The following is a 26,422-nucleotide window of genomic DNA, read 5'->3' as shown; positions in this document are numbered from 1 at the left end:
ATTCGCCGTGGTTTATGCTGGAAGATGGCCTCAATGAAGACTCGTCTGTCCCTGGAGCGTCGCTGGAATCAGACTCATGTTCTCCACTCCCCACGACCATCAGCGCAGCAGCAGCTCAGGATATGGCCTGGTCCCGGATATGGAATCCTTGGGATCATCACGTCGCTGGTCTTGGATCCAATCAGTGACTCCGCCTAATCTGAGGACCTCGGGATGAGTATCCCCAGGTGAAAATAGAGAATAAAGAGAATAATTAGCGTAGCTGCTGTTCATAGTGTATATAAGCAAGATGTAGAAGCCAGTGTGGAACCTGCTAGGTGATGCACTGAGTGTATGCTTTACTAAACAGATAGGTCTTTAATCTAGTTTTGAACTGGGAGAGTGTGTCTGAGCCTCGGACATTACCAGGAAGGCTATAAGAACTTATATTAAGAACTTTTTCAGTTGCAGTTTGTTATTTTTTTATCTGTTTCTCCTGTTTATTATAGGTTCTGTTTAGCAATATATTTGGTAACAAATATAGGCCTTTATCAGCATTTGAAAAGGTTACTTGCGGTCCAGTTACCTGCAACAGTTTACTTTGTCGAATTGAAGTTTAATTTCATCTTAGTGTGATTAATGCCTTTGCTAAATGTTTTACTAAAATAAATAAGTGTTTTGGTTAAGTCTAGATGTAATTTCAAATTAATTAAAACTAATTAAAATTGAAATTAAAGTCTCCCCTCGACCCTGTTACCGTCTTTAAAAAGTGTTACTTAAATTAAGCTTAAAAAAAATTAAGGCAACATTTTCCAACTACTTTTTGTAAGTTTAGTGAACTTCTTGTTATTTTGATTTGGTAAAAATCAATATTATTTATTTCACTTTGCAAAAATATTAAGTAGAGTCTACAATATAAAGCAAAATTTTTGAGTTTCAAATAATACTTAATTAAAATAATAAACATTTAAAATATATATATTTTTTTATTTTTAATAATTTTCTCTATTGCTCTTCGTTTATACAAATGATTTTTTAATCCAACTTTAATAAGGAAAGAGAGGTATTTGTCAAATGTTTATTACTCTATAACATTTGCCATATATAAACAACTGGTTGCACTAAGTTTCTATAATCAATTTTATTGTTAATGTTGTAAACATTTTAACATGAAAAATTACAAAAACTTCTAACCTCGTCTTTAAGTGCAGCATAGAAGACCTTTAAAATGCAATCGTGTACACTAACAATAAAATACAGTGACTCTTGACCTGAGCAATTTACATGAACAGACTAACTTTAGTGCACAGTACAGTACATTTTCATATGTACTACGACATTGAAATAAAATAAAATAAAGTGCCTCTGATCTCAGCATTTGACATAACTAAACAAACTTTTCCCATATATAAAAAAGCAAATCAAATGCCCATATTTGCTGCAGACTTGCAGGAACTGAAGAAGTCTGTGGGTGAGTACCACATTGTTCCAAGTTAAACTGTCCATTGAACAAAAGTGATGAAGCAAAGAAACAGAACCTCTGAGCGGCAGCTAATTAACAATTAAATATTCAGAACAATCTACTGAAAACTCGACAAAAGCTTAAGATTACCTTTTAGTGTGAGGCAGCCATTTGACCAACTAACTCAGAAGTTTTTGTGTCATGAATCGGGAGGAAGACTTTGGACGCAGTGTGTCAAGTCTAACCAAAAGTCTTTGAAACACCTTAAATATTTTGCTGAGTTGTGGTGGATACTGCAGGTTCAGAGCCCTGGCCTGGTTTCCAAGAGGAGTAAGCACAGGATGCCCTCAATGATGATGCCCACCACATCTGGTACACGGCAGACATATATCTGCATATTGCACATTTTCAAGCCTTCATAGACACTGCTCTCTGTTTTTCCCTGTATGAGAATAAACAGAACAATAAGTGGCAAAACTGAAAATGCCATTCTTACAGTTATATTGGCAGATGATTATGAGTTCTCCATAATGTAAAACAAGGATTTTACTTTTGTGAAACAGCAATTGAAAAATTTGACATTATTTTTTAAATCAAGTCTACAAGCTACTGAAAGACCAAAAGGTTAACTTGGGACCCTGGTTCCAGCACATTCAACATATTCCAAATATATATATATATATATATACACACACACACACACATACATACATACATACATACATACATGCTTTTTTATATTTAACCTTAAAATTAATGACTTTTTTTGCAATATTCACCTATTAGGCAAGATGAGTAAATAAAGTACTTATTGCATAAATATGCATCAGCAACATTGTTACCATGTTTGCCTTACCTGTATCAGTTCCAATAACTTCAATTGATGCGTTGACCAGTCGCTGCACCCTTCGCACTAAACAGGTCAAGAAGTTTTGGAGTGTAATCGTCCAGCTGGGACATAAACACTGATTCTTGTGGAAATGCAGTACACCTTTGGAGTTCTTCATTTATCTGTAATACATCAATTGTTTGTCTGTTATTTGGAACCAAATGTGTAAAGAATTGGCAACCTTTTATTCTTAAGCAATGAAATCCTCCATAAAACATGTGAGGTAAAATTTTCAGTATGTGTTAAGCAAAAAGTGTGTCTAGCATCACAAATATCTTTGTTCACCATTATTTGCCTTTAAACAAAAACTGATTGAGCAGCATGTGAGTGATAAATCATTTACCTGGGCAGGCCATATTTATTTAATTTTTTGCACATCTGGGCTCTGGACAACCACTTCCATTCTTCCCCAGCTATATGTCCTAGCCATCATGTCATTTACGCTTCTGCCATATCTCTAAAGAAGCAACACAAATTAAAAGAAGAGTTTAAGTAAATATCAGGATCATTGATGATATTGCAATGCAAATAAATATTTACATTTTAAATTGAACAAATAGTTTAAAGCAAATTAAGGTATTTCAAACAAATATATCAAAACATAAAGTTAAAGTGTTTACAATGTTTTTATGAAACAATTCAGACAGAGGTGCTAAAATATAATGTCCTCATCTTTTTCAATCAAGCAGGAAATACATTTGTGACTACAAACTAAGCCGTTACCTTTTAACTGACACATGTACGAGGAAGATAGCCCATGCTAGTGGTGTTCTGCTAGCTAATTCTTAAAGAGGCGGAACATTTAAGACAAATGATTTGAGACAGAATAATTCACATTCATCAAAGCTAACGTTACTAGACAAACAAACGACAATGTTTGTTTTTTTGTTAAAAGTACACTAAACAAAGTAGAAACATAATCTGGCAATATATCGAAAATATATCGACCCTTCGTTTGCGATAGTTGTTTTAAGATTAATGTTAACTTCGATACTTTCGGTAAGGCCGCATGGCGCTTGCAAAACTGACAAACTTAACCGTTACTGTCATGAAAGGCGACTTGTTTACATTTTACAGTGCAATAAATGCGTGCTCAGTCGGCTAAAACCTAACTTTATGCAATGTAAATAGTTACTTACATGTGTTGCACGTTGTATAAAGCCCTCAAAAACTCCACAGAACTCCGAAACTGGTCCGGTACAGGTATGAGCAACGGTGTCGTTGCTCTGCATTCTGCATCATGTGGGCGGGTCGTGAAGTTTTACTTTGGATATAAACACTTAAATAGAGTTTTGTAGAAGCAATTTATTTTGAAGGTCAGTAAAACACAATTTTTTGATGGGTAATAATAAGTTACAAAAACAATTGCACTTTTGAAAATGAAAAGGTAATCAATTTATTGGAAGAAATATACTTTTTAAAATTAATTCATATGGACAACACCCTTGAAGAACTTTTTACAGTGCGTCACTGTGAAACCCTGTGAAATTAATGTTTGTGGAAAGTAAAATAAGGAAAACAATTATATATATATATATATATATATATATATATATATATATATATATATATATATATATATATATATATATATATATAATTGTGTGTGTGTGTGTGTGTGTGTGTGTGTGTGTATATATATATATATATATATATATATATATATATATATATATATATATACACACACACACACACACACACACACACACACACACACACACACACACACACACACACACACATATATCTATCTATCTATCTATCTATCTATCTATCTTTCTATCTATATATATACAATCAACCACAATGTTAATGACAAACATTGTAAATATGTGGTTTTGGTAAGAAATCTAAATTTAAAACTCTTTTTTAGAAAAAACAAAAGACCACATAATCCATAAATTGTATAATTGTAAATTAAATTACATATAATAGTAATTAAAAAATTTTTTTATTTTAGTCATTACACTGATTTGAGGCATGAGCAATAGGTAAATGTTGGTTTTATATTAAAAGCTTTATAACATACTGTAATTAACAACTTAGTTTTGTCCGTTACGGGGTTGAGAATAATGGGTATAAATAAGAATAAAAGAAAAAAATAACATAAAGGCCTTAATGCCTGAGGTGGGAAAATTAGATTTTTTGAAAGTTTAAATTGTGCCTAATTATTTAGGCTATTTAAAAATACAATTAATACACTTTTCAACACGAGGTTGCTCAAGCTGAAATACCAAATGCCATGAATGACCCAATTGTTTATGATTTTTTTTCTCCATTTGCAAAAGCGGTTTAGGTGCATGTTAGTTTTAATAAATTTGGTAAAATAAAATTAATCCCTGGAAAAACTCATTTTGGTAATCCTATTTTAATGAGTCACATTCACATCTACCAGTTCAATTTTCATCTAATAGTAATTGAACATCTTGTCGGTTATATGGACTTTTAAAAGTAACATCCTCGGGCGACGCAGTGGCGCAGAAGATAGTGCTGTCGCCTCAGCAAGAAGATTGCTGGTTCGAGCCTCGGCTGGTTCAGTAAGCGTTTCTGTGTGGATTTTTCATGTTCTCCTTTTGTTCGCGAATGAGTGTGTATGGATGTTTTACAGTGATGGGTTGCGGCTGGAAGGGCATGCACTGCGTAAAAACCTGCTGGATAAGTTGGCGGTTTATTCCGCTGTGGCGACCCCAGATTTATAAAGGAACTAAGCCGAAAAGAAAATTAATGAATGGATGAATAACATAGCCTCATAAGTTTTACCTATTTGTCTAGTTTTAAGGTCTGTAAGAGGACTTTGGATAAGTTGATAATGTACACAAAAATTCCGACATAAAAGAAATGTCATTTCCACCACATCTCAATACAGCTTCAAAATTAAATAAATTATGTCAGTTAAAAAATTCCCTAAAATAAATGTTCTGTCTAGTTTGACCAATCTTTTAACAATGTATACAATAATTATAGGCCTACATTTGTCAATTAAATAAATAAATTAGTCTGTTTTGACCAAATGCTGGATTGTACACCTGTCACACTCTAAAATGTAATATATATTTTGGTTAAGAGCTTATTAGAAAATAAATAAACTGAATTTGTATATTAAATAGAGCACGAACTCATAAATGGTGAATACATTTTTAAAGAGTGATAAGAACTTTTAAAATATTTTTTTAAGAAAATGTGTTTGGTGATGGAAATGACAGGGTGTTGAGGAAATGACAATGAATCAGTGTTAATGTAGAAAAACATTTGATATTTACTAGAGAAAATATTGAACTCACACTTATTAAACATAACCACACATTTTTGCTAGTGTTAGACAGAATGATCTAAAAAAAACGATTTGTCAGATGAACAGTAACAGTGGATAATGTGAATAACTGATTATTATTTAAATTTTCATTCATTCAATCCTTTCTTTCATCTCTTTATTAAACTGTCGCTACAGCGGAATGAACCGCCAACTTATCCAGCAGGTTTAACGCTGTGGATGCCCTTCCATTCACACTCATTCGCATACATACACGTCGGATCCAATTCAGCTTACCCAATTCACCTTTACCGCATGTCTTTGGACTTGTGGGGGAAACCAGAGCACCCACGCGAACAAGAGCATGCAAACTCCACACAGAAACGCTAGCTGACCCAGCCGAGGCTCGAACCTGCGGAGGCTCGAACCTGCGACATTCTTGCTGTAATGTGAACAAGCTACCCACTAAGCCCATGCTGGCATAACTCCAATTTTAATTAAATTTTAAAATAAAAGTATTATTACACATCTACAGGGGCTAGACAATGAAACTGAAAGGCCTGGTTTTAGAGCAAAATAATTCATTAGTGGGGCAGCGCAGTGGCTCCATAACTGCCACCACACCCAACATCCTAACTTTTTTGGTACAGTCCCCATGCGCACCAAACCCGCAACCGTCTCCATACCCGCTCGTCAATTCGTGCGCAGCATCAACCCAACCACCCTTCCCCCCCCCCCCCCTCCTCCAGGTGCTCCGGTTTCCCCCACAGTCCAAACACATGTGAATTGGTTAAGCTAAATTGTCCTATGTGTGTGAATAAGTTTATGGGTGTTTCTCAGCAATAGGTTGCAGCCGGAAGGGCATGCACTGCGTTAAAAATATGTTGGATAAGTTGCCGGTTCATTCCGCCGTGGTGACCCCGGATTAATAAAAGGACAAAGCTAAAAAGACAATTAATAAATGAATGAATGAATGAGTAGCCTATACATACACAAAAGAAAAAATCATGACACTAATAAAAAATAATTTTATATATGCCTATACAGGCCATTTGCTTGTATTTTTGATAATATTTTATTGTTGGTATGTATTGTTTGTAATAGTAGTATTTTCTCTCTAAAACTGCACTAAGACAGTGTCAGTTTTGCTCTGTCACAAACATGTAACAAACTCCTGTTCTCCACTATAACCGCTGGATAAATGCAGGAGCAACATTGCTTAGCCATAAGGAGGATAGAGTCAAGCGATTTTAAGAAATGAAGGCATTTTTACATGAAAAAGTGATGCATTACAGACTATGATGATTGTAAAATGTAAAGTTTGTGCCTAAATAATTTGTCAAGTATAGTTGCATATAACTGCAAACGTGCTGCCATAAAAATAGTTTAGGCTAATTTCTTTTCTTTTTTTAAATAGAGAAACCTAACAGACATCTTGCAATTATATATATATATATATATATATATATATATATATATATATATATATATATATATATATATATATATATATATATATATATATATATATATAATGTGTGATTTAACAAGTAAATACAACAAGCTAAAAATTTCACACATTAAATTTGAGAAAACAGTTGACTGTCTTTTGTGTACAACGCGCGCACACTTTAAGGAAATGGTATATGCCATTTTAGTTCATTGCGCGCTTTTTTTGTGTGGGGGGATGTGGCCTGTGGGGGCAATATATAAACGCACCTTTAGCATTATACGTCAGTTGACGTCGACGAACGATTTTCCATCATGTCCCGAGAAGATCGGTAAGTTGCAGATATTGAAACGATTTTTTGTTAATTACTTTCCAAGGTTTTAATTAGTTTGTGCACAGATTATAATAACCTGCCACTCGCTGGGGCGAACTAGCCATCGGGATAGAGAATTCCTGGCCTGGCAGCCGATTTGGCCCGTTGCCATAAAATTTAAAAAACGTTGTATGTATAAAGTAATTATTTTTGAATTTGCCATTTAATAATAATATTCGGGAAAAAAAATCATGAATTAGTGTTGACAGGCAATGTGTTTCGCCTTTTGCACGCTCAGCGCGCCCGCCAAAATGATGCGAGACGGAATATAGGCCCAGGTGTAATAGACAGGGAAAACTGTTCTGTTCAGTGAAATGGTTAATTTTCCTTAGGACTAAGATGAACAACGATAATGCAAAAAAAAAAAAAATCAGTTTCATGATTTTTCTATAAAGATTAATTTAATACATAGCTATTACTGTTGACATTTATTTTGACTGCTATTATTTTGACTTTTAGATTCATTATCAAACAAGTCACAAAGCTATCGGTGTAAGTGATGTTAATGTGAATTATAACCAGGGCTTGACACCTGCCATGCTGGTAGATTTCAGCTTTGGCGGGTAATACAGACACCTCCACTAGCCATTTTGGCTGGTTGTTAATCAATTTCAAATTGTAGTTGAAATCGAGAAGCATCACGACTGACAAAAATTAATTTATTTGCGCGAGCAAAGATAGCGGGTAAATACCGAACGGGAGGGTGATCACTCTCGCGCACAGGTGATGTGATGCACGCGAATGTTAAAAAGCGCGCGCGAATGTTAAAAAGCGCGCGCAACTAGTGCAATGGGGTCCCTTTGGAAAAGACTGGTCAAAAAGTGATGATTGTGCAGTCCTGCTGCTTTCAAAAGCTCAGTAAAAAATATATATATTCTGTTGTAAGCAGCAGCGGTCACTGTTTCATTTTAATTTTCTTTTAACAGATTATTAACATGCCTAACATTAACCATGTGCGCCTGATCATTATTTCATCTTCACAAGGTAGCCTTTGTATCACCTGCTTACATTAGTTTACAGTTATTTTCGTTAATATGGTTAAAATATAATTTTTTACAATAACATTGCTTTAATGGGAGATTACTCCTCGTTTATGAGTAGTTTGCTTGTGATCTGGGACTTAAGATTACTGTGCATATTTTAGATACTGTCTTTTTTTTAAAGTTTTGTTGAATTAATAGGTGCACCTAGAAAACTATATTTTCCCAGCTTGACACATTAAAACATTGTGGCTAAGAAATATTTATATGGTATGGTCAGACATAAATTTGGTAAATCCTTATATTTGAGCCTTGATAAGTTGTGAAATAAAAAATGATTGCAATGCGACACAAACCATATGCTCATGCTCACTGAGCAAGCTCATACACAACACACACAAAAAGTGAAATGAATTAGAAGGCATGTGGACATAACACAACATCTAAATCAAGTCATTTTAGCATGTCAAAGTCTAATGTATGCATATAAAGTATATTTCCCAACAAGAAAATTGTGGCTAGTGAAAATGGCGAGTGGCTAGTAATGTTGGAAATCTACTAGCCACAGTGGCTGGTGATCAAAAAAGTTAATGTCAAGCCCTGATTACAAGTAATTTGGAAATTGTTATGGAAAAAAAATATTTTGTCAATGACACCTTTGTATTATCTATTCTATAAATTTAGCTTTTTTATTCTTTGCTGGTAATTAATTGTGATTTGGTTTGCAGCATGGAAAACAATACCAGTGAGGCAGCACAAATGTTCCAGGATGCGGCACAGCTTTTCGCTGGACCGAGTCAGGCTCCTGATAGGTCTACTTTTATGGCAAGACAAGACAGAGTGCAGGCAACGCTCTCTTCCCTCTTCAGGCCATATGGTTCAAGGGATAGAGTAAGGGCAAGGCCTAGACCTTTCACAACTCCCTGGTGCCATGACTTTTTTTGTATGCGTGATCCCAACACCACATCAGTCCCAAGGCCAGAGGAAATAGTGTCTTTACATGCTGTAGGACTTGGGAAGCGTCGCATACGCTTTAAGGACAGTAAATGTTCTTTTCGGGAATTTTGTACAGCTCTCTATGAGTTTTTCCCTGCACTGAAAGACAGTGGTGGCTTCAAAATAATGAGAGCCACTAGAAACAAGTCATTAGTGGACATACCAATGCCACCTGGTGGATATACCATAGATTACCTTAGGAATGAAAGTGGTCTGAACAGGGCAATGGCATACATAGTACCTTTGCAACAGCGATTAATGCCCTGTAATCCACAGGGTGAGGAACAGGTAATGCCAAAAAATATGTATTTTACATTTATTGTTAATTGAAATTACAAGTTACAACTTTGATGTACTAAATACTTTGTATTTATAGGTATTTGCAATGGAGACTTGCCACAAATGCTCCCTTGAGGTGCCGCTTTGTGACCTGCAAAGGCATTTAACCCAGTGTCGAGAAAAGTAAGTTAAACGAGTTGTTGATGCTAAATGATAATTAATGCACATTCCAACTTCCACACCTACAGTAAAGGCAATTTAGCACTGCAAGTTCAGCTAATCTGTCTTTGGACTGTGGGGAAAACTAACTTTTAAAACTTTGCTAAACCATATGATACATTTTTATAGGGCAAACTTGATTGCTTTTTAGGATAGTTAATTTGTCTTTGCAATTCAACTTGGTACAAAAGCAATTTAATTTGCGTGTAGTTATTAACTTGCACTTGTTGTGTTTCATTGTGTGTAGTACTGAACATGAGTCTTCTTCCAGTCCAACAATGTCTTCTCAGTAAGGCTTAACAATTTTTTGTGTAAATTATTATTCTACAACAATTTAAATTGTCTGCGTAAAAAAAATGTGATCCGTGTTTTATTTTAGAGTGGAAGGATTACAGGTGGAAAGAAAAATATCAGTTAGAATTGGACTGATATTGGATGTGAACATGTCGGTGTTCAACAGTCGTATGGGTAATTCCATATTACAGATTTTAACAGCTTATTGTCTAATTGTACAGTATAAGCATTTTCAATTTGTTTCTTTTGACAAAATTTGTGTTTAGTTGTACCATTGAAGCGCATAACAACACCCTTCAATGTTCCTGCAAAGAAGTTTGATGACCTCTTAAGGATGACATTTCCTCAATTAAAAAACACGGAATATGAATTCTGCAGAGTAGATCGCCACAGAACAGTGCATGCTTTGCCTTGTGATTTGAAGACACCAAGGGATTTTAAAATGTACCCTAACATGGGAAGATCTGCACTGTATTTAAGACCAAAGGTACAAATCTTACATTTGTTTGATCATTGTGGTTTTTTTTTTTTTTTGTTGACTTTGTACTGCGATTACATGAAATTAATGTTTATGTTTTTTGTAAGGTGGACCTTGAGGATAGGGAATCTGACTGCAGTGTTGCCGTAGTACAGGTTTGTTATTTCTTCCGTTCTCTCAAAATTTTCATTTGTCAATAAGAACAGAATGTCTGCATCCATGTTTTTTTTTTTACCATGTAGTCATTACTTTGATCTCTTAAAGCTGTTATTTAATAATCAAAATATGAAAGGTTTTTCTGTTTTTCTTTCTTTAAATAATGAGAATGCTCAAATTGCTTAATTTATTATATACAAATGTATGAATATATGCAAATTTCTCTCCACCTACATTCATTTATAACATCTAGAAGTACCTGACCCATGTAGTTTATGTAGTAAGCGCAACAGTGGCAAGTGAAAATACTGTTATTTAATCCACATATGTTTAAACCAGAAAATGATTTGAAAAGGAGCAAAAGTTAATTATATAGGCTTGTCTACAAATTAATGTATCCGCATGATGATGTGTTTTCTGCGTCATTCTCTTCAATGTGATACATTGTATTATTTTATGATTGCACACAAAATGTTGGAATGACTATTTTGTCAAAAAGCTAATAAAGTGTTTATTTTTAAAACAACGGTGCTGTTAAGGTTGACCTTAAGATCAGTGATTCACAACCAAAGAACAGTGTTTTACAGGTTTATTTAATAATAGGCTCTCATTTGGCATTGGACTCTAGTATATTACAGCCATTTATAAGAACCTTGTACTACTTTCTGTCATTGTTATAAGGACTTAGAGGAGAGTCATGGAAGTCATTTAGAATCAGAGGACAGCGTCACAGTACAGGTATTTCAATTAAAAAATTCCCCTTTGCATGTTGATCATGTACATTGCAGCATCATTCCCTACAATGTTAGATACATTGTAGTATTTTATGATTGAACACATAATGTTGTATTGACTATGTAATCACACAGCTAATAAAGTTTTGTTTATTTAAAAAAAATACTGTTAAGGTTGACCTTGAGGACAGTGATTCACAACCAGAGAACAGTGTTGTACAGGTTTGTTTTATTTAATAGGCTCTCATTTGGCATTGGACTTTTGTATATTACAGCCATTTATAAGAACCTTGTACTACTTTCTTTCATTGTTATAAGGTGGACTTAGAAGGGAGCCATGGAAGTGATTCAGAGTCCGAGGACAGCATCATAGTACAGGTATTTCAATTATGAAAATCCGCCTTTGCAAGTTGATCCTGTACATTGCAGTACAATTTTAATTTTAGTTAGATGTGCTCAAAACAGAAAACATTGCACATAAAACGTGTAATTGTGGCACTTTTTAAAAATAATTAGAAATAATTATCTAGTATTGCGTTGATTCTGAGTCTTAACTGACCAACTTTTCAGTGTTCAATTCCTATTACATTTTATAATGAAACTGCCATTCACAGTGCAACAATAAGTTTAAATTTACTGTTTGAGAATAGAATGGTTATGTAATGCACTGATGTGCTCTGACTTCTGAGTGTATTATTGCTATAGTGTAAAATATAGTGTTCTTATAGGTCAAATGAAATAGTGGTTGAAAGTTTTAATATGATAAAACATTCTGTTGAACCTGCAACTTTGTCTTAAGGAGCATCAGGTGGGGAGCCATGAGCCTGATGAAAGTGATACCTTACAGGTTGGTGTCATGTACTGTACACTTAGCTAAATTGAGAAAATATGAACTTCTTTTTATATTACTTTTGAATGCTTTTGTTATTTACCATTGTATTTGTTTTAGGAATGGAGGGCTTTACGGCAACAACAAGATGAGGAATATGCTCTGTCCCTAAGAACTGATCAAGAGAAGGTATTTTTATCTTTTTGGGGCATTAAATGTAACTCAATCACTGATTAATTTTAAGTATTATAACATGATATATGTTTTGTTGATCTCATTATGTTTGTAAAAGAAATTGCAAGACTAGTTATCACAAAACAGGGTTTGATAATTATTAATGTAACATTCTCCATAACCTCTCATAGGTGTCATTACCAGCAATACTCTTTTGAAACAGGTCTCTAAACATTCATTTAATGTTTCTTAAATACAGTGTCATGTTACCTTTTACAGGATCAGAGGATACGTGAAGAAGAAGAAAATGAACAGAGACGTTTAAAGGTAGGACTTTTATAATAACTTTCCAAAATATACTTTTTTGGAATATACTTTTACGAGTAAATAAAATAGCAATGGTGTTGATGTTGAATTTGCACATAGACAGTCTTTAAGTATATTATTAAGACATCACATAGATATTCAAAACATAAAAACTATATTTTCACCACAGCTGGTTTTAAACTTTTGCAGATAATTGATGAAAGAAAAAACAGAGTCACTGAGGAACCTGCTAATGGCATTCCATTAAAGTTTAATTTTCCAGATGACTCCATTACAATAAGAAGGTTTCAACCATCTGACCTAATGCAGGTAAGAATGGTTTAATATGTAAAGTATAATCCATAGCTGGCTGTTCATTAAACAATGTTAATGCAAGACACCGAGGCTTATACTATGGTCATTTTACATGCAGCGCTGACAATTTTAAAGTTGTTATTGATAGTAGGGCAATAATTGAGTGTGAGACAATTTTTTTTATTACAAAACTGATAAACTTCAACAACTTCACATAATGAATACATAACAAGAAACCAGTACGAATCTATATTTGGAGCGGAAGGAAATGTTCAGATTTTGATAAAAAATTACTAAACCAAACATTTTGTTTTCCAGTGGATTAACTTGCATGGAGTAATTGTTCAAATCAACACAAGCAATGTGTTAATTTCAAATCGACTTTAACAAACATAAAAATAAAACTTGCGTTAAAGCAATAGATATAGTTTTACATCATTGGTAAATGAAAGCTATTGGTTTATGAATTGTAATAATAATAAATATTACATTCACATTATTATTATTTTTCCTTGTATTCTGGAAAACATGTAGATAAGTAATAGACATCAACACAATTTTTAAAACCAACAGTAACAACAATACTAATAAAAATAATACTAAAAGTACAGTCAGTAGCAGTAATAAATAATATTGGTAATATCGTCTCAATTTTATAATTGAGACAAGTCAGTGAAATTATTTCAGTCTAAAATTGACGATTATTTTCATCAGTTACAGGACATGTGTCTAGCATTTTGCCAGCTTTAAATAAGACACAGATAAAGTGTTACATTACATGTATTGAATACATTTATTATAGCATTTATTTGAATAATGACAGAGATGTGTATCTATCTGTTCAGCGTATAATAACAAAGCTGTGTTTTTGGTTTCTTAAAAATAGCAATGTAACTCCATACTTACAGAGAAATATTATTTATCAATCCAATAACTTAAGTATTTTTTGCCTAAAAGGTGTTAGGCAGCATTTAATTTCTGTTTATTGATATATAATTAGTTTTATTGCATATAATACCTCTGAAATTAACTTTTTATGACTGGTTTGAGATAAATGTTTTTGGTTTTCAGGTACTCTTTGACTTTGTTGGTTCACGCAACGATTCAACAGAGTTTTTTGTCATCAGAGAAATGACATCAGCGATGTCAATAATGAGCACTGCCTCTGGGACACTTCTGGAACACAAAATCTCGACTCCATTAAATATACATGTTCAGTGGTTGAACATGGAGGATATGGAGGTAAAAATCATTAATGTATCTGACTGTCAACTTTTGGTTGTTTTGAATGTATTTTAAAAGCAAATTAAATGGCTAAAACCAAGTACTTTTGTAGCACTGTACAATAGTACACTATCTTTTAAAAACAATGAACATTATTTTCGCAGCATTTAATCTTGAGATTATCTGTTATCTTTTAAGGTACCTAAAGTTATGATGTTCATTAGTCAAATTCATCTTCAGAACACAAATAAGTTTTTACTGAAATATGAAAGTGTTCTGTCCCTGACAGCCTACCAATTAAAACATGTAAGGTCCAGCAAATAAGACATTGTTAAAATACTCTATTTGACCACAGTGAATACACCTTATGTTACCAATGTTACAAAGAAACAAGAATACATGTTGTGGGCCAAAAAAAAAAGACCTCTTAATTAAACCATTTCTTCTCTTCCATACCAGTTTTCTACGCAGTTGACGTAGTGAACACAGTGCAGCGCTTCTGGGTTGTATGTCACAACGTTGTGTTTACTACATCAACTGTGTAAGAGACCAACATGGAAAAAAAGAAATTGTTTAATTAAGATGTTATTTTTGGTTTGCATTGTTGTTGATATTACACACAAAAAGTATTCCTGTTGCTTCATAACATTAAGGTGGAGTCAAATAGACTATTCTAACCATTTCTTTTTGGGCCTTGAATGTGGCAATTATGTTCTATCAGAGGCCAGAAAGCTTTTAGATTTCATCAGAAATATCTTTACTTGTGTTTGAAGATGAACAAAGGTCTTACGAATGTTAAATGACATAAGGGCGAGTAATTTAATAAAATACAGAATTTAAATTTTTGGGGTGAAATAACCATTTAATTGTTAAAGATACATTGTAGTTTTTTTTTAAACCAACACTGCAACTTCACTATTACAGACTGTCCCTTCAACAACTTCAGAGCCATCACCTCGAGATGCATCGCCTCGGCCTTCTCCAATGGCGTCGCCTCGGGCTTCTCCAATGGCATCGCCTCAACCTTCTCCAATCGCGTCGCCTCGGCCTTCTCCAATGGCATCGCCTCGGCCTTCTCCAATGGCGTCGCCTCGGCCTTCTCCAATGGCGTCGCCTCGGGCTTCTCCAATGGCGTCGCCTCGGGCTTCTCCAATGGCGTCGCCTCGGGCTTCTCCAATGGCGTCGCCTCTGCCTTCTCCAATGGCGTCACCTTGGCCTTCTCCAGTGGCATCCCCTCTGTCCTCTCCAGTGGCATCCCCATCAGCTGCAGTCTCTAAACCAGAGTGAGTGGAAAAGGATTATATTTTAGATGAACATTGTTGACATTTTTAAATCCACATGTAGAGAGAAAAACACATATTGTATTTTCTTTTTCCAGTGTTGATCTCGATTCATTGCTGCGCCACATGCAGAACAGGGTGGATTTTAATTCATCACCACCTTCGAATCAGATTAATATTACACGGGACAACATCCTGGGAGGTGCAATTCGTGCATTTCGGCGTCAGAGGTTTGACCCAGAAAAAAAACTGGACGTTGTCTTCAGAGATGCGGATGGTACTGGAGAGGGGGCAGCAGATGAGGGTGGTCCCACAAGGGAGTTTTTAACCTTATTAATGAAGGAAATACATTACAGCGAGATATTTGATGGTCCTGACTGGAAGAAGTCTCTTTCGTGCAATTCGAAAGGTAATTTAGTTCCATTGTTCCAAATGTGTAATTTATAAGCATTATCTCATGAGAAGCCATTTGAAATATCAGCACAGTTGTTACAGAATTGTTTTTATATAGCCACATTGAAAAGCTATTACATTTATGCAACAGTTTGACGGCATAAATGGGTAAAACAACAATGGGGTGTCTTTAAAGCCACTATTTTTCATAGAACGTCCTTCAGCCACGGATTGAATTCTTAAGCTGACATATAAATAAACTCTTATGTATATATATATATGTGTGTATATCTTATATATATATATATGTATATATGTGTGTGTGTGTGTATATGGCTTTATATCGGCACTGGTGGTAGGCGTAAGGTGGCACCAGGCCGAGGGCCTTAGTGCCCCCACCAGTGCCGATATACAGCCATATCGCACTGCTACTCGTGTGATATTGGGTTTATACAACAGTTTTACGGCATAATTGCGTATATAAAAACAAAATCAAACACTGAGAGTTTCAAAAACCCTTTTGTTTGTGGAACTATTTTCTTCCATATTGGATTCAAATCTTAAGCTGTTAAACAGTTGAGCAAGCATCTTTTAAATTTTAGATCTCTAGTGTCTGCTTTTTGCTGGTTGTATGTGGGCGGAGTAATACACAAAGGGTAAAGAGGCTGTAGGAGTTCTGATATTGCAAAATGTCGCATGGCTATCAGCCAATCAGATTTAAGAACCAGACAGAACTTTTATTTTATATATACATATATATATATATATATATACACGCACACAAATACATACATATGCACGTTTGTCTATTTGTGTTGCAGCTTTGTACAATGGTATGTACAAGCAGGTTGGACGAATGATTGCTGTCTGCCTCATCCATGGTGGTGTGGAGCCAAATTTTTTTTCTGAGCGACTATTTCTTCAAGTGTGCAACCTTAAGCCTTCAGCACCTGACATTGAAGAAATTGTCGACTTCGAGTTCAGAGAGAAGATAAAGGCGGTAAGATTTTTGCAATTCTTTTAAAAACTACATATGCCCATATCAAGGTCATTTTGTGCAGTTGGTGGTGTAAATTCTTATGTAATTCATGATTTAAGCAGTTTTTACAGTAGTTGTTGCATTGTACAGATGTGTAGATCAACTGTAAGACCTTGTCATAAATAGCTTGTCAGAAGTATGCAGTGTTTCTCAACTCTATTCCTGTAGACTATTATGTGAATTCATATTTTGTACACTTACTCTTAAATGCCTTGTACTTTAGATCCAATCAGCACAGAATGTTGAGGATGCACGGAATGCCATCACTGAAGCTGCTGACGAACTGGCAATGTTGGGGTCACTCCGGCATATCAACACATTAGAGGACAGAGATGACATGGTTGTAGCAGCTACAAACTTCTTGCTGGAGAGCAGGTTAAGGGATTCTGTGCAGCAGTGAGTTACTAAATATAACTAAAGTCTTAATAAGTGATATAACTTAAACAAGGCTTTTCAAAGTCAAGTCAAAGTATAATACACCTGGCGCAATGTAGCAGCATGTATATATATTTTTTGCTAGTTTAAATCTGATGCATTTTTCATTTCCATGTCCTGTGCCATGTTTTTATAGAGAAAATGCACTTGTCTCCTTCTGTGCACCCATATGCATGCTGATCTGAAAACGAGTTCAGGCTTGTTTTGCCCCTTATATCAAATGCTTTGCTTGATTCGACAGAGAAATAACGTCTTCCAATGACAGCAGACTCAAGGGATAAGTTTAAACCCTTTATTGTTGCTTATGAAATAAAGTAAAACATACACAATGCATAATGGCATATATGCTAGATAAATAATATGTAAAATAAACAAGCACAATTGGCGCTCTATGCAAAATAGATCACTGTTTTCACACAACTGAATCATACATGTAATCATATATTACAATTTATCAAATAAGGAACAAAATGAACATACTGCATGTATAAAAACAAGCCTATAGCATAAGCATAAACAAATATAAGTCAAATTATGAAAAAATGTCTACATACCAAATGTGCCTTCAGTAACTCTTGTATCAAGGAGCAAATAATAGCTACAACCATGTGCTCTTCATGCAGCTTCTGAATACCTAGGCTCTTATTTATGATGTCATGAAATAATGACTCTAACATAAAATGCAATACCCATGTATAACCAGAAGAGGTCGCTAAATAATAGCTTAACACTAGGGGCTCTATTTTGACGGTCCATGCACAAAGCACAGGGCGCAAAACGCTTTAAGGGGCGTGTCAGATTCCACTTTTGCCATTTTAAGGATGGAAAAATCCGCTTTGCGCCGTAGCACATGATCTAAAAGGGTTGAGCTTATTTTCTTAATGAGTTATAGGTGTGTTTTGAGAATAAACCAGTCTTATCTCTCATTCCATTGAAGAGCCAGTTGTGTCTTGTCTTAAGCGCATTTGCTTATTTACATGACTTAAAGTAAGTGTAAGTGGAAAAACTGAGCATTTCACTAGCAAGAAAACAGTTAAACAAAAGTTAAGTTAAACTAAAATTAGGCCTCTCATAATCTATTTTCGCTCTCGTGGATAGGGAAACCTTGTACGCACAGATATCCATTAGCCTATACATAATTATTTTGTTTGTTAAGCGCAAATATTTGTTTCAAAACAATTTCGAAATTCAGTTCTAATTTCCAGCAAACGAATAAATGAACAATAATAACGAAGTGTGCTCAAAAACCTGAGTTATATCCTAAAACACATGCTGTGCCCCATATGGTCTAAAACCTGACAGGTGGGCAAATCTAAGCTTGTGTTTAATAAAACAAATATAAATATGGATATAATAAATAATACTGCTAATAATAATAACATTATACAAAAGAAAACTGTTAGGAATGAACTGAGAAAGCCCCCCGAGATGATGAAGGCATGAAAGCAGTTTTTTATTTTATTTATGTAGGCTGGAAAATAATGTTTTGTAATATTTTAATCCTTTATATTTATATCCTATATATATTCTTATTATGTCCTATATATATCGTTAATATTTTAATTCTTTTTCATTTTTAAAGATATTTGCGTATTGCTCTACATCTTGTGTGTATTAAGCAGTGTAAGCAAGGCGCACAACTAACGCACTCTGCGATCGACTTTAGACTGGCTTTGTCCTGGTCTATTGAAAAATCTATTATAGTTTCTCAAATTAGCAATGCACCTCAGAATGCCTTCCGTTTAAGACTAGAACACCTATGGGCGCACATTTGAGCGCAAATGCATTTGCAATTTAAACAGCATGGCGCAAAACCTCAAAACGAGTCTTGCGCCAAGCTGAAACTAGCAAACAACAATTGCGTTGTCCCTTGTGCCACATTGCGCCGGGTGTAACGATAGGGCCCTAAATGTAAAATGTCTGGATAAGATAGCACAAGGCTCATTGTTGGCATGTTTTTATTTTGTGGCAACTGAAATAGACTACTTCATTATCTAGCAAAGACCTGATCTAAAGTCAATGGCATAAGGGTGTGAAAGTAATATGAGCCTGACAGGCAGGTGCTCAAAGTATGTTCACTTTGCTTAATCCACACACAGAGATGTGCAACAGCACACAAACAAGCCAAATATAAGCAGTAATTTTATTAATAATTATGGTTCTACTGCGATTACTTTCCTTATTATTATTATTTGTTTGAAATGGTGACTTTCTAAAAAAAGATTAATGTATTTAAACATACAAATATTAAGAGTAGAAAATAAGTAACACAAAATTTTAATGTGTAGTGGTTACATGTTGCCAGATATACTTAATACAGTAATAACGAGAGGTGTCTGGCTGCAGACCTGGTGCAGTGCAATCTGGGCTACATCCAATGCTTTTTAATGGGCTCACCTAACCCTACCCGTCACAGTAAAGTCACTCCATTGAGGGCATTGTGTCTGACACTGCATCGCTGAGTGATGCAGTCTCAGCTTGCATCATAAAGGCTGCATCCAGATACTATTGGTAATAACAGCAAATTATGCATAATTAGTAATATCAAGTACATTGTTTTTTTTCTGAGATAAAATCACTAAAAAAAATCACCATAGCTTGTTCATGCTTAAATTAATATTATTATTTTTTTCAGATTCAAGGAAGGCCTGGAATGTTTGCAGCTTTTGCAACATTTGGAACAACATCCAAGTCTCTTTCGAGAAATTCTGATGTTTACAGAGAAGCCACTTACAGCAAAAGACTTAGCGGAGCTCTTCATCCCGCAGCTGTCACCAGTTGGCACTAACAAAAGGACCCTAGAAAACAGGATTGTTTGTTTCTGGAGGGACTGGCTTCTAGATGTGGAAGGTAATATACAATTGGTTATATCGGAGGTCTTCCACCTTGTTCCTGGTATCCTGTAAAGTTTATTTCCAACCGGATTTAGTGCACTTGACAACAATTTTCAAGCTGTCTTGGGGAGCTTAATTGGCCACTTTAGGTGTGTTTGATAAGGGTTGCAGATAAACTCTGGGATAATAAGTCCCCAGGAACAGGGTTGAAAACCACTGGGTTATATTAGGGCCTTCTCACACTATGCTATCCGAACCGTGCCCAGGCTTGTTTCCCTGATAGTTTGAGAAGTGTGAGTGCGCTGAATCAGGAAGAGGTGGGCCAGTGCTTGTGTGTGAGTGCAAAACGCGCCAGAGCCTGAAACTGAAAGCGAGACGTGACTTATAAGGGACTGTTTGATATGGATTTATTAATCATTCTTGCTGTTCAGTAAATGCAAACTGTTGTAGATTATTAAAGATGCAAAACCCTCACTGCACGACAGCTGCGCACCTTCAGCAAACCTCATAATAGGGTAAATGCCAAGCTAATGTTCCTATACTGATAAACTTACAGTGACCTTTTATTGTGTTTTTTTTTCCATTTTATACGGCCCCCTTTACAGCATCGATGTTGTAATGTAATTAAAATACAATCAGTTAAACAGACTTTGGCATTCATTTAGTTGTTCAAGCATAAAACGAAGCGATTTTGTGATGGCAATCAGTTTACCAGAAGAAATTAACCCAGGTTACTGCCAAATTAAATGTCCTATTGGCATGTTAGCATATACCTATTAGCATATATTTTGTTCATGCAGCACGAGGACTCAGGGCCGGAGAGGGACTCCTTTACAGCCCTGGAGTTTAAGCCTTAGACCGGGCCACCTCAGTTCACGACTGACTATATCAATTCAGTTTCTTATGACACTATCACATCTTTTTCAAGAAAAGATTTAGAACTTCAAATGTTATACAACCCTAACAGTATTACATGTCTTAACAATAATAAAAAAATTATAATTATTCAGGTGAGGTTCGAACACTGGTCGGCAGCATTGTAACTCAACATGCTGACCACTGGACCACAATGGCACTGTTGCAGTGGGAATAAAAAATAAATATTGCCCCCGCAAGACTCTTTACCACAGTATTATTTTCTATTGATGGCTTAATCTTTTTCTTGCCTTTTTAGATTTCTGATCAAGTTATGTCAGATTTACTGATGTAGTGAATAATTTGATTTTCATAGAGCAGGTATAATATTCATTAATATTAATTATTTGAATTGTTATATTCACTAAGGTGCCGTGGTTTGGGGTGGAATGTTAGTTATGTCATCATTAACCCGCAGGCTGCATTTTGCTAACGAGGCAGCAATCTGTTCTGCAAAATATTTGACTGTATCACTGCATATCAAATGACTAAAACGATATAACTTAAGAAATCACCTCTGTGCTGTGCGAAAGCGCTTACTAAGCAGCGCAGCAATGATGACGTAAGCATGCCCAGGCCCGAATTTAATGTGAGTGCGGGCCATTGGGGGAGACAAGCGTGCTTTGGCCCGGTTCAAGGCAACTGTACATAGTGTGAGTACGGCCTTATACATGGTTTACACTCTGTAACATACAATTGTTATGTGCTTTCTTTCCTCTCCAATGTTTTTTTAAAGGTTGCCAGCCACCACCAGTGTTTTTAATGATTTTCATCTAATTTTCATGACCCCCACAATATTTTGTTGCACGAATATCTGCACAAAAAATATTTCAAAATAGACACCAAATGTTCTGCTTTTACACTCAAAAAAAATTTATTCTAGCTTCATGTATTACATGGTTATAGGTGTGGTTAAAATCACACATATGAAAAATAAAAATAAATTGATTCTGTCTTTTTTCTTTATTTCTTTGATGTTTGTGATTATACATTATTAGTTCATGACATTATAAGTACATAGATTGCTATAGAAACAGTGTTCTATGAGCACATATGAGTGCACATAAGTACTGACTGTTCCAATCTAAAAAAAAAAAAATTTGATCATGATCGGAGCAGTCAAACAAAATTTGTTACATAATAAATGCCTACTGAAGTGGTTATGGTTTTTTGTAAGAATATCCATATTTAAAATTAAATGAAAACCTGATTAATCTTTTTATTTTTATCTTTTTTTTTCTTAGAGGGAGCATCGTCACCACTTTCTTTAAGCCAGGTTTTAGCATTTGCTTCAGGTTCAACCTCCATTCCAAGGCTGGGTTTCCCTGTTCAACCAGCACTTGAGTTCCTGCATCAACAGGATGATGAGCATGCCAAAATTTACCCTGAAGCAAATACATGCACTATTGTTTTGAGGCTGCCAATGCATCGATTGTTTGAGGACTTTGAAACTTATATGAAAGAGGGCATTTTGCAGGCCCCCACATTTGGGGTTATGTAGTTCAGTTTATGGCAACCCCTATTGTTCTTTTTTGTGTCTAGTGTTCTTTGTAACCCCATTTTATATTGTTCTTTTTTGTGTCTAGTGTTGTTTGTAACCCCATTTTATATTGTTCTTTTTTGTGTCTAGTGTTGTTTGTAACCCCATTTTATATTGTTCTTTTTTGTGTCTAGTGTTGTTTGTAACCCCATTTTATATTGTTCTTTTTTGTGTCTAGTGTTGTTTGTAACCCCATTTTATAGTGTTCTTTTTTGTGTCTAGTGTTGTTTGTAACCCCATTTTATATTGTTCTTTTTTGTGTCTAGTGTTTTTTGTCATGCAAAAACATTTTTTTTGTGTAGTAATTGTGGTAAATAAAATACTTTGTTCATAGCACCTGCTGTTTTTGTGTACACTAAAAAAATACATTTTGTGTTTAAGCACTCAAAAACAGTCAATTTGTGATCATAAAATTTAAATAATTAATATACATATAGTCCAGTCTTGTTTAATGACTGTCATAGTTTACATCAGGTAATACTGATAAAGTACATTGTTATATTGGTGACATGAAATTTCTACCAACATTTTCAGCACATTAAAAATGTATTTGAAACATTAATCTAAATTTTTTTTGCAGTGTAAATTATTTAATTTGACTCATAAAAGCCCTATAGTGAAATATTAAAATTTAATGTATTTAACAAATATAAGACATGAAGATTTAAAATATTCCACACTTAAGGTTAAAATGGTAAAGGCAAAAAATAGAGATGAAGTAAATATTCGAAATATGCAGACTGAAGAATGTGTAAGAATATTGATACAAAATAATGAAATAAAGGGCTCAAGGAAAAACCTGTCTTCTACCTGTTTATCTTTAGGTAGACCTTCCTTATCATCAAGGTTGAACTAGGAAATCTTGGGCTTAAAAAGGTTGGTGACTACTGGGTTACACTATTCAACAAATAATTGCACTTTTTGAGCAACATGACACAAGCAATTGATAATGTAAGAAAAGGACAATTACATAATTTTATAAATTTGCCTAACCATTTGCTACAGGGATGTTGCTAGGGTCGAAAGGGATAAGGGGCTTAGCCCCTAAAAAGTATCCCCTAACCACACAAAAAAGACGTTCTAATTCACCCCACTAATATACCCTCACTTACATAAGGTGATGTACTGTAATGTTAATAATAGGATTATAAATGGTTTAATAATAAATAAAGGGTTTTTGAGTTGACAGTTTACCAATCAATTGTGAAGCTTTGTGACTTGTAACACCAAAAAGGAAAAAAACATTGATAAATGAACCCACTTTTTAATTACTAGTCTGTTATAAGCCATATCACACCACTTAAGTTTTTTTGTTACTTTTTTTGAAAATGTAATTTTCTGCATGTCTTCAAAATTGAAAATATTATTTATTTTCTAGAGTGAGTTGTTATGCAATGTGATACAAAGCTACAAACATGTTGGACAGAGTGATTACCTTAGGTGTGTTGTCAAGATACTGAAATATTTTAATTCAATACCATGCAAAATATTGATATTGAATAGGCTACTCTTTTTGATATAATAACTTTATAAAAAAATAGTACAAAAAATTACAATAAAGATCTATATGCTAAAAATATGTTTACTACAAATTACTTTAGAGGGATTTTTTTTTTCAGTTTTCCTCAAAATGGTTGATGTGGGCATTGTAGCACTTTAAATACATGTAATGCCCGTTTCATTCATACTTGAGCAGAAATTATATATGCCTCACAAAGAAGATGAACAGTCCAGAAAATCCCTAATATGGATGAAGCCATCAGCTATTGCTGTAGTTGAATAAAAATAAGATCTGAAAAAACATGACAAAACTTTGATCATTTACACGACTGCGACAATGAATGTTTTATACAGAAAGAATTATTATCCCCCTTTGAATTTTCTTTTCTTTTTTAAATATTTCCCAAATGATGTTTAACAGAGCAAGGAAATTTCCACAGTATGTCTGATAATAATATTTTCTTCTGGAGAAAGTCTCATTTGTTTTATTTCAGCTAGAATAAAAGCAATTTTGCATTTAAAAAAAAAAAACATTTTCAAGTCAAAATGATTAGCCCCTTCAAGCTATTTTTTTCCGATAGTCTACACAACAAACCATCACTATTCAATAACTTGCCTACCTACCCTGAATTTAAAGCCTGTAATTGTCACTTTAAGCTGTATAGTCTTAAAAATGTCTTGTCAAATATGATTTACAGTTATAATGGTAAAGATAAAATGATTCAGTTATTAGAAATTAGTTATTGAAACCATAATGTTTAGAAATGTGTTGGAAAAAAATCTCCGTTAAACAGAAATTAGAAATTAGGGGAAAAAATTAGGGGTAAATGGGGGGCTAATAATTCTGAGTTCAACTATATGTGTTCTTACAGCCATTTTAGGCATTTTAATAAGAAAGTCGATTTATAATCCCCTGCTAACTGACATAGCATGTTACAGTAGAATGTAGCTATAAAAATAATAAGCTAGATCCATTAATTCACTGTGATTTAATTACAGAAACAAGTGACTGGCCATATCATATCTCGATAACTATGCCTAGATATCTACTTCATATCTAGAAAGCTAGTACAATTTAGATTTTACTGACTAATTCGCATGTATTTACATTGGTATGATCGATTACAGTTATTTTATTTCAACAAAACTACACTCATTTTATACAATGCAAACAAATATTAAGCTTCATCAATCGTTAGAACTATTCACTTTCGCAAAAGAGAAAAAAATATTACCTCATCAACTTAAGCTCCTTAAAACAATGAATAAATGAAGTGCAGTAGCGGAATTTTTTTAAAACCATGTGACAACAGTGCCACTCCCACCTGCCGGTAGAAACAGGTACTGCTGAACAGCTGACGATTTAATTACCCGACACAAACGCGGAATGTTTGTGATGTATGTGGTAATTTTCAGTAACGTTACTTAGATAAAATAAATGTGATACAACCTATTTAAGTGCAACACATTCCAAAAGAGGGCCTTTGTCAGTACATCAGGGGCTGATTTTCTGCTTTTCCTGCAGGTGCTAAACACACTTGATATGTGATGATATGGGATAATTAAGAGAAACCTTGACTCTAAAATGTCGATTCCCTTCCAGGTTTTCTGTACCTGATAATACAAAATTTGTATGTACCTGCAAAAACATTTAGGCTATAAAAGTACAAAATAATAATAATAATTATAAAGTGAGCATGCTCTTGACTTTTGAGGTGTATTTTTTTGTATTATTATGTCAGAACACCTGTCAGTCAAAACTTGACAAACTGTACAACTACATAAAATTATAACTGTACGAATATTGTTTATGTTATTTAAATTGACATTTAATTATGGCATACCAAAATGTTTATATCATTTGTATAAATATTTATAAATATATATACCAGTTGAAATAAAAAGCTGTGAATAAAAATGGTAAAAGAACTCAATTGCAAATTAAACATAACTGAGGACTTAAGTGAAAACAATAATAGAGAACTAATAGGTAAAATAAAGCTGGAATAAGCAGCGGAACAGTAAAGTGGCAGACGACACGCAGACGTCACGTTCTCAGGCAGCTGAACAGAATGTGGCAGACGCAGACGTCACGT

The 26,422-nt window shown here is 34.4% G+C and overlaps 1 protein-coding gene and 1 long non-coding RNA gene across 2 annotated transcripts; one reads left to right on the top strand and one right to left on the bottom strand.

The window, feature by feature from the left end:
- Positions 1-973: 973 nt before the first annotated feature.
- LOC147840277 (uncharacterized) lies at positions 974-3,565 on the bottom strand. The gene is made up of 5 exons (XR_015511388.1): positions 3,470-3,565; positions 2,674-2,787; positions 2,298-2,452; positions 1,736-1,883; positions 974-1,659 (listed from the first exon to the last, which is right to left on the bottom strand). It is a non-coding gene; the product is annotated as an uncharacterized LOC147840277 (long non-coding RNA).
- A 3,593-nt stretch (positions 3,566-7,158) lies between these two features.
- LOC147840276 (uncharacterized) lies at positions 7,159-26,385 on the top strand. The gene is made up of 21 exons (XM_087286991.1): positions 7,159-7,364; positions 9,115-9,670; positions 9,759-9,844; positions 10,128-10,169; positions 10,260-10,348; positions 10,441-10,661; positions 10,760-10,807; positions 11,490-11,546; positions 11,717-11,764; positions 11,861-11,920; positions 12,342-12,389; positions 12,492-12,560; positions 12,825-12,872; positions 13,062-13,181; positions 14,238-14,408; positions 15,315-15,673; positions 15,769-16,079; positions 16,885-17,063; positions 17,326-17,498; positions 20,173-20,387; positions 22,531-26,385. The coding sequence occupies exons 1-21, from the start codon at positions 7,348-7,350 to the stop codon at positions 22,785-22,787; spliced, it is 3,174 nt and encodes a 1,057-aa protein (XP_087143117.1). The 5' UTR covers positions 7,159-7,347; the 3' UTR covers positions 22,788-26,385.
- Positions 26,386-26,422: the final 37 nt, after the last annotated feature.

The sequence above is a fragment of the Danio rerio genome, chromosome 16 (assembly GCF_052040795.2).
Source record: "Danio rerio strain M-AB ecotype USA chromosome 16, GRCz13ab, whole genome shotgun sequence".
In the NCBI taxonomy this organism is placed as follows: Eukaryota; Metazoa; Chordata; class Actinopteri; order Cypriniformes; family Danionidae; genus Danio; species Danio rerio.
The sequence above is the reverse complement of the archived record's forward strand: the minus strand, read 5'-3'. Positions and strand labels throughout refer to the sequence as shown.